This window comes from Pleurodeles waltl, chromosome 2_2 (genome assembly GCF_031143425.1).
Source record: "Pleurodeles waltl isolate 20211129_DDA chromosome 2_2, aPleWal1.hap1.20221129, whole genome shotgun sequence".
Taxonomy (NCBI): Eukaryota; Metazoa; Chordata; class Amphibia; order Caudata; family Salamandridae; genus Pleurodeles; species Pleurodeles waltl.
The window spans coordinates 1,103,245,559-1,103,261,240 of NC_090439.1; the positions used below are offsets into that span (position 1 = coordinate 1,103,245,559).

General features: G+C 49.3%; 1 protein-coding gene across 2 annotated transcripts in view; it reads left to right on the forward strand.

Annotated features, from left to right (window-relative positions):
* PYCR3 (pyrroline-5-carboxylate reductase 3) overlaps positions 1-15,333 on the forward strand; it is a 69,414-nt gene extending 54,081 nt beyond the window's left edge. For both annotated transcript variants that reach the window (XM_069220881.1, XM_069220880.1), the window contains one exon: positions 14,867-15,333. In XM_069220881.1, coding sequence (XP_069076982.1) covers positions 14,867-15,049 — 183 coding nt within the window. In that variant the 3' untranslated portion in view covers positions 15,050-15,333. The remainder of the gene's footprint in view (positions 1-14,866) is intronic.
* The last annotated feature ends 349 nt before the right edge of the window (positions 15,334-15,682 follow it).

A 15,682-nucleotide genomic window follows, 5' to 3' on the forward strand; every position in this document is an offset into this window, starting at 1 on the left:
GAGTAGCTTCAGTGTGGACCCTGATTTGCTCTGGGCACACTGTTGATCCCACTTGGAGACTAGCCATACCAGTGTTACCTGGATGGGAGTTTGGAGTGGAACCTTTCTTGGGACAGGCCTTGTCTCCAGTTTGGTGTCCATGCTGTTTACAGCTATGACACCAGGCCTTTTTGGGATCAAAGTTTTTACCCTTGTACCCATTGTTTTGTGAAGAGGCTCTGGGCCCACCCTCCTGTGCAGGTTTTTGGGGGCCTGTAGAAGACTCTTTACTATTTTTAGTTTTGGTTGTCTCATCACCCTTCCCCTGGGGAGTCTTTGTGACCCCTTTCTTTTGGTCACCCCCTGTTGAAGTCTTGGACACCCTTGTCTTGACCCAATGGTCCGCCTTCTTTCCCAATTCTTGGGGAGAAATTGGTCCTAGGTCTACCAGATGCTGATGCAGTTTATCATTGAAACAATTACTTAACAGGTGTTCTTTCACAAATAAATTGTACAGCCCATCATAATTACTTACACCACTGCCTTGAATCCAACCATCTAGTGTTTTCACTGAGTAGTCAACAAAGTCAACCCAGGTCTGGCTCGAGGATTTTTGAGCCCCCCTGAACCTAATCCTGTACTCCTCAGTGGAGAATCCAAAGCCCTCAATCAGGGTACCCTTCATGAGGTCATAAGATTCTGCATCTTTTCCAGAGAGTGTGAGGAGTCTATCCCTACACTTTCCAGTGAACATTTCCCAAAGGAGAGCACCCCAGTGAGATCTGTTCACTTTTCTGGTTACACAAGCCCTCTCAAAAGCTGTGAACCACTTGGTGATGTCATCACCATCTTCAAATTTTGTCACAATCCCTTTGGGGATTTTTAACATGTCAGGAGAATCTCTGACCCTATTTATATTGCTGCCACCATTGATGGGTCCTAGGCCCATCTCTTGTCTTTCCCTTTCTATGGCTAGGAGCTGTCTCTCTAAAGCCAATCTTTTGGCCATCCTGGCTAACAGGAGGTCATCTTCACTGAGAGCATCCTCAGTGATTTCAGAAATGTGGGACCCTCCTGTGAGGGACTCACCATTTCTGACTAACACAGTTGGAGACAGGACTTGAGGGGTCCTGTTCTCCCTATTTAGGACTGGAGGAGGGACATTGGCCTCCAAGTCACTAATTTCTTCCTCTGTGATGTCATCATCAGAGGGGTTGGCTTTTTCAAACTCTGCCAACAGCTCCTGGAGCTGAATTTTGGTAGGTCTGGAGCCAATGGTTATTTTTTTGATATTACAGAGAGACCTTAGCTCCCTCATCTTAAGATGGAGGTAAGGTGTGGTGTCGAGTTCCACCACATTCATCTCTGTATCAGACATTATTTTGCTAAGAGTTGGAAGACTTTTTAAAGAATCTAAAACTGTTTCTAGAATCTAATTTCAAACTTTTAACAAACTTTTAAATTCTAAAAGACAATGCTAAACAGGGACTTAACACACAAGGCCCTAGCAGGACTTTTAAGAATTTAGAAAAATTTCAAATTGCAAAAATGAATTTCTAATGACAATTTTGGAATTTGTCGTGTGATCAGGTATTGGCTGAGTAGTCCAGCAAATGCAAAGTCTTGTACCCCACCGCTGATCCACCAATGTAGGAAGTTGGCTCTGTATGTGCTATTTCAAAGTAAGGAATAGCATGCACAGAGTCCAAGGGTTCCCCTTAGAGGTAAAATAGTGGTAAAAATAGATAATACTAATGCTCTATTTTGTGGTAGTGTGGTCGAGCAGTAGGCTTATCCAAGGAGTAGTGTTAAGCATTTGTTGTACATACACATAGACAATAAATGAGGTACACACACTGTAGGAAGTTGGCTCTGTATGTGCTATTTCAAAGTAAGGAATAGCATGCACAGAGTCCAAGGGTTCCCCTTAGAGGTAAAATAGTGGTAAAAATAGATAATACTAATGCTCTATTTTGTGGTAGTGTGGTCGAGCAGTAGGCTTATCCAAGGAGTAGTGTTAAGCATTTGTTGTACATACACATAGACAATAAATGAGGTACACACACTCAGAGACAAATCCAGCCAATAGGTTTTTATATAGAAAAATATCTTTTCTTAGTTTATTTTAAGAACCACAGGTTCAAATTCTACATATAATATCTCATTCGAAAGGTATTGCAGGTAAGTATTTTAGGAACTTCAAATCATCAAAATTGCATGTATACTTTTCAAGTTATTGACAAATAGCTGTTTTAACAGTGGACACTTAGTGCAATTTTCACAGTTCCTAGGGGAGGTAAGTTTTGATTAGTTTTACCAGGTAAGTAAGACACTTACAGGGTTCAGTTCTTGGTCCAAGGTAGCCCACCGTTGGGGGTTCAGAGCAACCCCAAAGTCACCACACCAGCAGCTCAGGGCCGGTCAGGTGCAGAGTTCAAAGTGGTGCCCAAAACACATAGGCTAGAATGGAGAGAAGGGGGTGCCCCGGTTCCGGTCTGCTTGCAGGTAAGTACCCGCGTCTTCGGAGGGCAGACCAGGGGGGTTTTGTAGGGCACCGGGGGGGACACGAGTCCACACAGAAATTTCACCCTCAGCGGCGCGGGGGCGGCCGGGTGCAGTGTAGAAACAAGCGTCGGGTTCGCAGTGTTAGTCTATGAGAGATCTCGGGATCTCTTCAGCGCTGCAGGCAGGCAAGGGGGGGGTTCCTCGGGGAAACCTCCACTTGGGCAAGGGAGAGGGACTCCTGGGGGTCGCTTCTCCAGTGAAAGTCCGGTCCTTCAGGTCCTGGGGGCTGCGGGTGCAGGGTCTCTCCCAGGCGTCGGGACTTTAGATTCAAAGAGTCGCGGTCAGGGGAAGCCTCGGGATTCCCTCTGCAGGCGGCGCTGTGGGGGCTCAGGGGGGACAGGTTTTGGTACTCACAGTATCAGAGTAGTCCTGGGGTCCCTCCTGAGGTGTCGGGTCTCCACCAGCCGAGTCGGGGTCGCCGGGTGCAGTGTTGCAAGTCTCACGCTTCTTGCGGGGAGCTCGCAGGGTTCTTTAAAGCTGCTGGAAACAAAGTTGCAGCTTTTCTTGGAGCAGGTCCGCTGTCCTCGGGAGTTTCTTGTCTTTTCGAAGCAGGGGCAGTCCTCAGAGGATGTCGAGGTCGCTGGTCCCTTCGGAAGGCGTCGCTGGAGCAGGATCTTTGGAAGGCAGGAGACAGGCCGGTGAGTTTCTGGAGCCAAGGCAGTTGTCGTCTTCTGGTCTTCCGCTGCAGGGGTTTTCAGCTGGGCAGTCCTTCTTCTTGTAGTTGCAGGAATCTAATTTTCTAGGGTTCAGGGTAGCCCTTAAATACTAAATTTAAGGGCGTGTTTAGGTCTGGGGGGTTAGTAGCCAATGGCTACTTAGCCCTGAGGGTGGGTACACCCTCTTTGTGCCTCCTCCCAAGGGGAGGGGGTCACAATCCTAACCCTATTGGGGGAATCCTCCATCTGCAAGATGGAGGATTTCTAAAAGTTAGAGTCACCTCAGCTCAGGACACCTTAGGGGCTGTCCTGACTGGCCAGTGACTCCTCCTTGTTATTCTCATTATTTTCTCCGGCCTTGCCGCCAAAAGTGGGGCCTGGCCGGAGGGGGCGGGCAACTCCACTAGCTGGAGTGTCCTGCTGGGTTGGCACAAAGGAGGTGAGCCTTTGAGGCTCACCGCCAGGTGTGACAATTCCTGCCTGGGAGAGGTGTTAGCATCTCCACCCAGTGCAGGCTTTGTTACTGGCCTCAGAGTGACAAAGGCACTCTCCCCATGGGGCCAGCAACATGTCTCGGTTTGTGGCAGGCTGCTAAAACTAGTCAGCCTACACAGATAGTCGGTTAAGTTTCAGGGGGCACCTCTAAGGTGCCCTCTGTGGTGTATTTTACAATAAAATGTACACTGGCATCAGTGTGCATTTATTGTGCTGAGAAGTTTGATACCAAACTTCCCAGTTTTCAGTGTAGCCATTATGGTGCTGTGGAGTTCGTGTTTGACAGACTCCCAGACCATATACTCTTATGGCTACCCTGCACTTACAATGTCTAAGGTTTTGTTTAGACACTGTAGGGGTACCATGCTCATGCACTGGTACCCTCACCTATGGTATAGTGCACCCTGCCTTAGGGCTGTAAGGCCTGCTAGAGGGGTGGCTTACCTATACTGCATAGGCAGTGAGAGGCTGGCATGGCACCCTGAGGGGAGTGCCATGTCGACTTACTCATTTTGTTCTCACTAGCACACACAAGCTGGCAAGCAGGGTGTCTGTGCTGAGTGAGAGGTCTCCAGGGTGGCATAAGACATGCTGCAGCCCTTAGAGACCTTCCTTGGCATCAGGGCCCTTGGTACTAGAAGTACCAGTTACAAGGGACTTATCTGAATGCTAGGGTGTGCCAATTGTGGATACAATGGTACATTTTAGGTGAAGGAACACTGGTGCTGGGGCCTGGTTAGCAGGGTCCCAGCACACTTCTCAGTCAAGTCAGCATCAGTATCAGGCAAAAAGTGGGGGGTAACTGCAACAGGGGGCCATTTCTTTACACAAGCCCCCCCCAGCCCACAGGCCAGGAGACTCAGCCAACGCTGGAAGAGTCTTCCTAGTCTGTCAGGCGAGGAAGAGTAGAGGAAATGGCTGGTTTGTTGCAGGGCCTACTCTGCCTTACATCCTCCTGTTCAGGTCATTCCCTCTGGGGAACTGACCCACTTCCACAGTGATAGGACCTAGTCTGAACTGCCTCTTGTCTGTGCTTTTTATGTCTTCACCCATTCTCTCTATTTTGAGGTCAGAGGTATCCACCTCTGCTAATCTTATCTTAGCCAGGGTCACCCCTAGCTTACCCAAAGAGGTTACCCAGAGCTGGAGTAACCCCACCATGACCAACAGGGTCAGGGGGCCTAACTTGTTATTTGGCATGGGGTCAGACCACCAGGCCAAGGATAGTGCAGCCATAAAGGCTAACACCCAGCAGAGGCCACTGACAGCTGTCAGTGCCCAGAACCACACCTTTAGCTCTTCACCTACAAGGGAAGGGGCTAAGTTACAGGCTTCTTTGGGTTCAGGGTGCCTGTCTGCTGTATTAGAGTGGGGGGTCACCACATCTTGTAGTAAACACCCTTCTTCCACTCTTTCTTCTGTTAGCTGAGGAGCCACCCACTCAGGCTTAACAGTTGCCTGACTAGCCAGGACTTCTTGTGGGTCAGGTTGGACTTTATCAGAGCCATTTTTTGAGTTCTCCCCTACTGGAGCAGAATCTCCTTGGCTTGCTGTAACCTTGGCTAAAGGTTGTCCACCCTTCCTACTCTGTTTTCTTTTCTTCTTCTTCTGGGGCCTGCTTGCATTTACTGCAGAGGCAGGACTTCCAGAATCCTTGGGAGAGGACTGGCACTGGACCAGTTCCTCTCTTGGGCTCTGACTAACCTCTGGGTAGTCATTTCCAAGGAGACAATCAAGGGGGAGGTCTGTACTGACTACTACCCTTCTCCAGCTAAGAGTGCCACCCACTTCTATGGGTACTAAAGCCACAGGCCTCTTAGTGACCCTGTCTAGGCTAACTCTTACCCTGGCAGTCTCACCTGGGATGTACTGGTTTGAGAGCACCAGCCTGTCATGCACAATAGTGTGACTGGCACAAGTGTCTCTCAGGGCAGTGGTTGGGATTCCATTCACCAGTAGGTGGTGGAAGTGTCTACTTCCCTCTGGAATCTCCAACTCACCTGTTGGGCCCTGTTTCCAGTTGAAGGCTATGAAGACCTCCTCATCTGAGGAGTCATCTCCCATGGCTACACTGGTTACCCCTGGAATCTTGTTCTGGGGTTTGTTTTTGGGACAAGAAGTGTCCTTGGTGTGGTGCCCAGACTGTTTACAGTTGTGGCACCATGCCTTAGTGGCATCCCAGTTCTTACCCTGGTACCCACCTTTGTTTTGGGTTGGGTCTTGGGGCCCACCCACCTGTTCTGGTTTTTGGGGGCCTACAGAGGACTCTTTTTCTTTGTTTCTAGTGTCACCCACTTTCTCCTGGGGAGTTTTTGTAACCCCTTTCTTTTGGTCACCCCCAGTGGAAGTTTTGGTTACCCTAGTCTTGACCCAGTGGTCTGCCTTCTTTCCCAATTCTTGGGGAGAAATTGGACCTAGGTCTACCAGATACTGATGCAACTTTTCATTGAAGCAGTTACTTAAAATGTGTTCTTTCATAAACAAATTATAAAGCCCAACATAGTTACACACTTCATTTCCAGTTAACCAACCATCCAGTGTTTTGACTGAGTAGTCTACAAAATCAACCCAGGTCTGGCTCGAGGATTTTTGAGCCCCCCTGAATCTAATTCTATACTCCTCAGTGGAGAATCCAAAGCCCTCAATCAGGGTACCCTTCATGAGGTCATAAGATTCTGCATCTTTTCCAGAGAGTGTGAGGAGTCTATCCCTACACTTTCCAGTGAACATTTCCCAAAGGAGAGCACCCCAGTGAGATCTGTTTACTTTTCTGGTTACACAAGCCCTCTCAAAAGCTGTGAACCATTTGGTGATGTCATCACCATCTTCATATTTTGTTACAATCCCTTTGGGGATTTTTAGGATGTCAGGAGAATCTCTGACCCTATTTAAGTTGCTGCCACCATTGATGGGTCCTAGGCCCATCTCTTGTCTTTCCCTCTCTATGGCTAGGATCTGTCTTTCCAAAGCCAATCTTTTGGCCATCCTGGCTAACTGGATGTCCTCTTCACTGGAGTTATCCTCAGTGATTTCAGAGTTGTTGGTCCCTCCTGTGAGGGAACCAGCATCTCTGACTATTATTTGTGGAGTCAGGGTTTGAGGGACCCTGTTCTCCCTAGATAGGACTGGTAGGGGGGAATTGTCCTCCAAGTCACTATCCTCTTCCTCTGAGTTGCCACCCTCAGAGGGGTTGGCCTTTTCAAACTCTGCCAAAAGCTCCTGGAGCTGTATTTTGGTAGGTTTGGGGCCCATTGTTATTTTCTTTATTTTACAGAGTGACCTTAGCTCCCTCATCTTAAGATGGAGGTAAGGTGTGGTGTCGAGTTCCACCACAGTCACATCTGTGCTAGACATTTTGCTTCTAAAAGTTGGAATACTTTTTAAGAATCTACAACTGGTTCTAGAATCTAATTCAAACTTTTACAAACTTTTAAACTCTAAAAGAAATGCTAAACAGGATCTAACACAAGGCCCTAGCAGGTCTTTTAAGAATTTAGAAAACTTTTCAAATTGCAAAAATCAATTTCTAATGACAATTTTGGAATTTGTCGTGTGATCAGGTATTGGCTGAGTAGTCCAGCAAATGCAAAGTCTTGTATCCCACCGCTGCCACCAATGTAGGAAGTTGGCTCTGTATGTGCTATTTCAAAGTAAGGAATAGCATGCACAGAGTCCAAGGGTTCCCCTTAGAGGTAAAATAGTGGTAAAAATAGATAATACTAATGCTCTATTTTGTGGTAGTGTGGTCGAGCAGTAGGCTTATCCAAGGAGTAGTGTTAAGCATTTGTTGTACATACACATAGACAATAAATGAGGTACACACACTCAGAGACAAATCCAGCCAATAGGTTTTTATATAGAAAAATATCTTTTCTTAGTTTATTTTAAGAACCACAGGTTCAAATTCTACATATAATATCTCATTCGAAAGGTATTGCAGGTAAGTACTTTAGGAACTTCAAATCATCAAAATTGCATGTATACTTTTCAAGTTATTGACAAATAGCTGTTTTAACAGTGGACACTTAGTGCAATTTTCACAGTTCCTAGGGGAGGTAAGTTTTGATTAGTTTTACCAGGTAAGTAAGACACTTACAGGGTTCAGTTCTTGGTCCAAGGTAGCCCACCGTTGGGGGTTCAGAGCAACCCCAAAGTCACCACACCAGCAGCTCAGGGCCGGTCAGGTGCAGAGTTCAAAGTGGTGCCCAAAACACATAGGCTAGAATGGAGAGAAGGGGGTGCCCCGGTTCCGGTCTGCTTGCAGGTAAGTACCCGCGTCTTCGGAGGGCAGACCAGGGGGGTTTTGTAGGGCACCGGGGGGGACACGAGTCCACACAGAAATTTCACCCTCAGCGGCGCGGGGGCGGCCGGGTGCAGTGTAGAAACAAGCGTCGGGTTCGCAGTGTTAGTCTATGAGAGATCTCGGGATCTCTTTAGCGCTGCAGGCAGGCAAGGGGGGGGTTCCTCGGGGAAACCTCCACTTGGGCAAGGGAGAGGGACTCCTGGGGGTCGCTTCTCCAGTGAAAGTCCGGTCCTTCAGGTCCTGGGGGCTGCGGGTGCAGGGTCTCTCCCAGGCGTCGGGACTTTAGATTCAAAGAGTCGCGGTCAGGGGAAGCCTCGGGATTCCCTCTGCAGGCGGCGCTGTGGGGGCTCAGGGGGGACAGGTTTTGGTACTCATAGTATCAGAGTAGTCCTGGGGTCCCTCCTGAGGTGTCGGGTCTCCACCAGCCGAGTCGGGGTCGCCGGGTGCAGTGTTGCAAGTCTCACGCTTCTTGCGGGGAGCTCGCAGGGTTCTTTAAAGCTGCTGGAAACAAAGTTGCAGCTTTTCTTGGAGCAGGTCCGCTGTCCTCGGGAGTTTCTTGTCTTTTCGAAGCAGGGGCAGTCCTCAGAGGATGTCGAGGTCGCTGGTCCCTTCGGAAGGCGTCGCTGGAGCAGGATCTTTGGAAGGCAGGAGACAGGCCGGTGAGTTTCTGGAGCCAAGGCAGTTGTCGTCTTCTGGTCTTCCGCTGCAGGGGTTTTCAGCTGGGCAGTCCTTCTTCTTGTAGTTGCAGGAATCTAATTTTCTAGGGTTCAGGGTAGCCCTTAAATACTAAATTTAAGGGCGTGTTTAGGTCTGGGGGGTTAGTAGCCAATGGCTACTTAGCCCTGAGGGTGGGTACACCCTCTTTGTGCCTCCTCCCAAGGGGAGGGGGTCACAATCCTAACCCTATTGGGGGAATCCTCCATCTGCAAGATGGAGGATTTCTAAAAGTTAGAGTCACCTCAGCTCAGGACACCTTAGGGGCTGTCCTGACTGGCCAGTGACTCCTCCTTGTTATTCTCATTATTTTCTCCGGCCTTGCCGCCAAAAGTGGGGCCTGGCCGGAGGGGGCGGGCAACTCCACTAGCTGGAGTGTCCTGCTGGGTTGGCACAAAGGAGGTGAGCCTTTGAGGCTCACCGCCAGGTGTGACAATTCCTGCCTGGGAGAGGTGTTAGCATCTCCACCCAGTGCAGGCTTTGTTACTGGCCTCAGAGTGACAAAGGCACTCTCCCCATGGGGCCAGCAACATGTCTCGGTTTGTGGCAGGCTGCTAAAACTAGTCAGCCTACACAGATAGTCGGTTAAGTTTCAGGGGGGCACCTCTAAGGTGCCCTCTGTGGTGTATTTTACAATAAAATGTACACTGGCATCAGTGTGCATTTATTGTGCTGAGAAGTTTGATACCAAACTTCCCAGTTTTCAGTGTAGCCATTATGGTGCTGTGGAGTTCGTGTTTGACAGACTCCCAGACCATATACTCTTATGGCTACCCTGCACTTACAATGTCTAAGGTTTTGTTTAGACACTGTAGGGGTACCATGCTCATGCACTGGTACCCTCACCTATGGTATAGTGCACCCTGCCTTAGGGCTGTAAGGCCTGCTAGAGGGGTGGCTTACCTATACTGCATAGGCAGTGAGAGGCTGGCATGGCACCCTGAGGGGAGTGCCATGTCGACTTACTCATTTTGTTCTCACTAGCACACACAAGCTGGCAAGCAGGGTGTCTGTGCTGAGTGAGAGGTCTCCAGGGTGGCATAAGACATGCTGCAGCCCTTAGAGACCTTCCTTGGCATCAGGGCCCTTGGTACTAGAAGTACCAGTTACAAGGGACTTATCTGAATGCTAGGGTGTGCCAATTGTGGATACAATGGTACATTTTAGGTGAAGGAACACTGGTGCTGGGGCCTGGTTAGCAGGGTCCCAGCACACTTCTCAGTCAAGTCAGCATCAGTATCAGGCAAAAAGTGGGGGGTAACTGCAACAGGGGGCCATTTCTTTACACACACTCAGAGACAAATCCAGCCAATAGGTTTTGTTATAGAAAAATATCTTTTCTTAGTTTATTTTAAGAACCACAGGTTCAAATTTAACATGTAATATCTTGTTTGAAAGGTATTGCAGGTAAGTACATTAGGACCTTTGAATCATTTCAATTGCATGTATACTTTTCAAGTTATTGACAAATAGCTGTTTTAAAAGTGGACACTTAGTGCAATTTTCACAGTTCCTAGGGGAGGTAAGTTTTTGTTAGTTTTACCAGGTAAGTAAGACACTTACAGGGTTCAGTTCTTGGTCCAAGGTAGCCCACCGTTGGGGGTTCAGAGCAACCCCAAAGTCACCACACCAGCAGCTCAGGGCCGGTCAGGTGCAGAGTTCAAAGTGGTGCCCAAAAACACATAGGCTAGAATGGAGAGAAGGGGGTGCCCCGGTTCCGGTCTGCTTGCAGGTAAGTACCCGCGTCTTCGGAGGGCAGACCAGGGGGGTTTTGTAGGGCACCGGGGGGGGACACAAGCCCACACAGAAATTTCACCCTCAGCAGCGCGGGGGTGGCCGGGTGCAGTGTAGGAACAGGCGTCGGGTTTGTAATGGAAGTCAATGGGAGATCTAGGGATCTCTTCAGCGCTGCAGGCAGGCAAGGGGGGGGTTCCTCGGGGAAACCTCCACTTGATCAAGGGAGAGGGACTCCTGGGGGTCACTCCTCCAGTGAAAGTCCGGTCCTTCAGGTCCTGGGGGCTGCGGGTGCAGGGTCTCTCCCAGTTGTCGGGACTTAGGATTCAAAGAGTCGCGGTCAGGGGAAGCCTCGGGATTCCCTCTGCAGGCGGCGCTGTGGGGGCTCAGGGGGGACAGGTTTTTGTACTCACAGTCTTAGAGTAGTCCTGGGGTCCCTCCTGAGGTGTTGGATCGCCACCAGCCGAGTCGGGGTCGCCGGGTGCAGTGTTGCAAGTCTCACGCTTCTTGCGGGGAGCTTGCAGGGTTCTTTAAAGCTGCTGGAAACAAAGTTGCAGCTTTTCTTGGAGCAGGTCCGCTGTCCTCGGGAGTTTCTTGTCTTTTCGAAGCAGGGGCAGTCCTCAGAGGATGTCGAGGTCGCTGGTCCCTTTGGAAGGCGTCGCTGGAGCAGGATCTTTGGAAGGCAGGAGACAGGCCGGTGAGTTTCTGGAGCCAAGGCAGTTGTCGTCTTCTGGTCTTCCTCTGCAGGGGTTTTTCAGCTAGGCAGTCCTTCTTCTTGTAGTTGCAGGAATCTAATTTTCTAGGGTTCAGGGTAGCCCTTAAATACTAAATTTAAGGGCGTGTTTAGGTCTGGGGGGTTAGTAGCCAATGGCTACTAGCCCTGAGGGTGGGTACACCCTCTTTGTGCCTCCTCCCAAGGGGAGGGGGTCACAATCCTAACCCTATTGGGGGAATCCTCCATCTGCAAGATGGAGGATTTCTAAAAGTTAGAGTCACTTCAGCTCAGGACACCTTAGGGGCTGTCCTGACTGGCCAGTGACTCCTCCTTGTGGCTTTCTTTGTTCCCTCCAGCCTTGCCGCCAAAAGTGGGGGCCGTGGCCGGAGGGGGCGGGCAACTCCACTAAGCTGGAGTGCCCTGCTGGGCTGTGACAAAGGGGTGAGCCTTTGAGGCTCACCGCCAGGTGTCACAGCTCCTGCCTGGGGGAGGTGTTAGCATCTCCACCCAGTGCAGGCTTTGTTACTGGCCTCAGAGTGACAAAGGCACTCTCCCCATGGGGCCAGCAACATGTCTCTGGTGTGGCAGGCTGCTGGAACTAGTCAGCCTACACAGACAGTCGGTTAAGTTTCAGGGGGCACCTCTAAGGTGCCCTCTGTGGTGTATTTTACAATAAAATGTACACTGGCATCAGTGTGCATTTATTGTGCTGAGAAGTTTGATACCAAACTTCCCAGTTTTCAGTGTAGCCATTATGGTGCTGCGGAGTTCGTGTTTGACAGACTCCCAGACCATATACTCTTATGGCTACCCTGCACTTACAATGTCTAAGGTTTTGTTTAGACACTGTAGGGGTACCATGCTCATGCACTGGTACCCTCACCTATGGTATAGTGCACCCTGCCTTAGGGCTGTAAGGCCTGCTAGAGGGGTGTCTTACCTATACTGCATAGGCAGTGAGAGGCTGGCATGGCACCCTGAGGGGAGTGCCATGTCGACTTACTCGTTTTGTCCTCACTAGCACACACAAGCTGGCAAGCAGTGTGTCTGTGCTGAGTGAGTGGTCTCCAGGGTGGCATAAGACATGCTGCAGCCCTTAGAGACCTTCCTTGGCATCAGGGCCCTTGGTACTAGAAGTACCAGTTACAAGGGACTTATCTGGATGCCAGGGTCTGCCAATTGTGGAAACAAAAGTACAGGTTAGGGAAACAACACTGGTGCTGGGGCCTGGTTAGCAGGCCTCAGCACACTTTCAATTGTAAACATAGCATCAGCAAAGGCAAAAAGTCAGGGGGCAACCATGCCAAGGAGGCATTTCCTTACACCAGCCTGCTGCTGAGAGACGAGTTTCTGACCCCATGTGGTGAGGGCCTTTGTGCTCTCTGAGGACAGAAACAAAAGCTTCACACCTCCCCCCTGCAGGAACTATTAACACCTAGCAGTGAGCCTCAAAGGCTCAGGCTTCGTGTTACAATGCCCCAGGGCACTCCAGCTAGTGGAGATGCCCACCCCCTGGACACAGCCCCCACTTTTGGCGGCAAGTCCAGGAGAGATAATGAGAAAAACAACGAGGTATCACTGGCCAGTCAGGACGGCCCCTAAGGTGCCCTGAGCTGAGGTGACTCTGACTTTTAGAAATCCTCCATCTTGCAGATGGAGGATTCCCCCAATAGAATTAGGGATGTGACCCCCTCCCCACCGGGAGGAGGCACAAAGAGGGTGTAGCCACCCTCAAGGACAGTAGCCATTGGCTACTGCCCTCCCAGACCTAAACACACCCCTAAATCGAGTATTTAGGGGCTCCCAGAACACAGGAAGATAGATTCCTGCAACCTAAGGAGAAGAGGACTGCTAAGCTGAAAAACCCTGCAGAGAAGACAGACACCAACTGCTTTGGCCCCAGCTCTACCGGCCTGTCTCCCCACTTCTAAAGACACGGCTTCAGCGACGCTTTCCACAGGGACCAGCAACCTCAGAGGACGGCCCTGCATCTAGAAGGACCAAGAACTCCCGAGGACAACCGGCTCTGTTCACCAAAGACTGCAACTTTGCAACAAAGAAGCAACTTTGAAACAACTCATGTTTCCCGCCGGAAGCGTGAAACTTGGCACTCTGCACCCGACGCCCCCGGCTCGACTTGTGGAGAACAAACACTTCAGCGAGGACTCCCCGGCGACTGCGAGACCGTGAGTAGCCAGAGTTGCCTCCCCCTGAGCCCCCACAGTGACGCCTACAGAGGGAATCCCGAGGCTCCCCCTGACCGTGACTGCCTGCTTCAAAGACCCGACACCTGGTAAAGGCACTGCATCTGCAGCCCCCAGGACCTGAAGGATCTGACCTCCAGTGCAGGAGCGACCCCCCAGGTGGCCCTCTCCCTTGCCCAGGTGGTGGCTACCCCGAGGAGCACCCCCCTTGCCTGTCTGCATCGCTGAAGAGACCCCTTGGTCTCCCATTGCTTTCTATTACAAACCCGACGCTTGTTTGCACACTGCCCCCGGCCGCCCCCGTGCCGATGAGGGTGTACTTTCTGTGTGGACTTGTCCCCCCCCGGTGCCCTACAAAACCCCCCTGGTCTGCCCTCCGAAGACGCGGGTACTTATCTGCTGGCAGACCGGAACCGGTGCACCCCCTTCTCCATTGAAGCCTATGTGTTTTGGGCACCACTTTGACCTCTGCACCTGACCGGCCCTGAGCTGCTGGTGTGGTAACTTTGAGGTTGCTCTGAACCCCCAACGGTGGGCTACCTTGGACCCAAACTTGAACCCCGTAGGTGGTTTACTTACCTGCAAAAACTAACAAACACTTACCTCCCCCAGGAACTGTTGAAAATTGCACTGTCTAGTTTTAAAATAGCTATATGTCATTTATGTGAAAACTGTATATACTATTTTGCTCATTCAAAGTTCCTAAAGTACCTACCTGCAATACCTTTCATTTGAAGTATTACATGTAAATCTTGAACCTGTGGTTCTTAAAATAAACTAAGAAAATATATTTTTCCATACAAAAACCTATTGGCCTGGAATTGTCTCTGAGTGTGTGTTCCTCATTTATTGCCTGTGTGTGTACAACAAATGCTTAACACTACTCCTTTGATAAGCCTACTGCTCGACCACACTACCACAAAATAGAGCATTAGTATTCTCTCTTTTTGTCACTATCTTACCTCTAAGGGGAACCCTTGGACTCTGTGCATACTATTCCTTACTTTGACATAGTGCATACAGAGCCAACTTACTACACCTATTGTGTATATTTTATGTCCCTGTAGTCTTTTTATTTCTACTTGCGTAGTATTTTGTAGCAACTTAATTTTAGAAGGGTTTTAAAAAAATGTTCTTGGAAAGTTTCCAACAAACTGTAGTGAGATGCACAGAAACATTTACACCATTCACTAAAGAGTGGGTAAGTCTATGGTTGTCAGGGTCCACTTATACACAAAGGCTGCCATGTCAGAAGGAATATGACGATTGTATAATGCCAGATAAACTTGATGGATGGCAGGCTCTGGAAACCTCCCACCCCCCAACTATGTCAGGGGGCCACAATATTCCCTCAAATATTCATCAAGTGACTGGAGGTAAAGAATACATTGTGATGAAACTGTGATGCTGCAGAAAACTTGCTGGCAATGCGCTGCTGGAACACATTTTCACTGTTTGTCCTTCTCAAAACAAATGATTACAAACCTCTTGTTTCCATCAGGGTGCCGCTAAAATGATCCTGGAAACTGGAGACCATCCTGCTAAACTGCGAAACGATGTGTGTACTCCTGGTGGGACCACCATCTATGCCCTCCATGAACTGGAGAAGGGGGGCCTGAGAGCCACAGTCATGAATGCAGTGGAGGCTGCAACATCCAGGGCTCGAGAAATGGGCAAGCAGTGAATGTTGATCTCCACCATTGAAGTACCGGCGTATCACCAATGCACAAGTTCTCATTCCGTCTTCCTTCCTACTATTGTGAACATTGTATGGCATGTGGCCCTCTCTGATCCAAGGCCTCATAGACTCACTTCCCATTTGCAGATACACAGCAGTTGACTTTGGAAACAAAAGTGAAGATCTAGACTGATAACGAATGTGTAATAGACATGTTCCAGACCACAAAGGCCTTTAACAGATTTTCAGCTTGTTGCTATTCCAGATCATTAAAAACCTTTGTCAAATGATCTAAATGCTCAGTTCATTGGTGTTGCAATGATCCCTGACCTGGCCTTTCATAAAACATACTGCAAAATGTTGGTGTGCGTTTGGTGAGGATTCAAACCTCAGGATTTCTGTGTACGGTGGAAAGACTCAGATAAGCTTGCACAATAATTTGAGGTTTTGTGCTTAAAAAGCAGGGAAAACTGAAGTTCGTTCTTTTTTTTAATATAATTTTAAGATTCACTTAGTGAGCAATACCAAGATAAATAGATATCAAACATTTATGATGCTGAATTGCTACTTTAGCTGCTGACTGAACGGTCCTATCTGTGATAGTTTTTATTTTTGTTGTGGGAGGTAAAGTTCATGTTT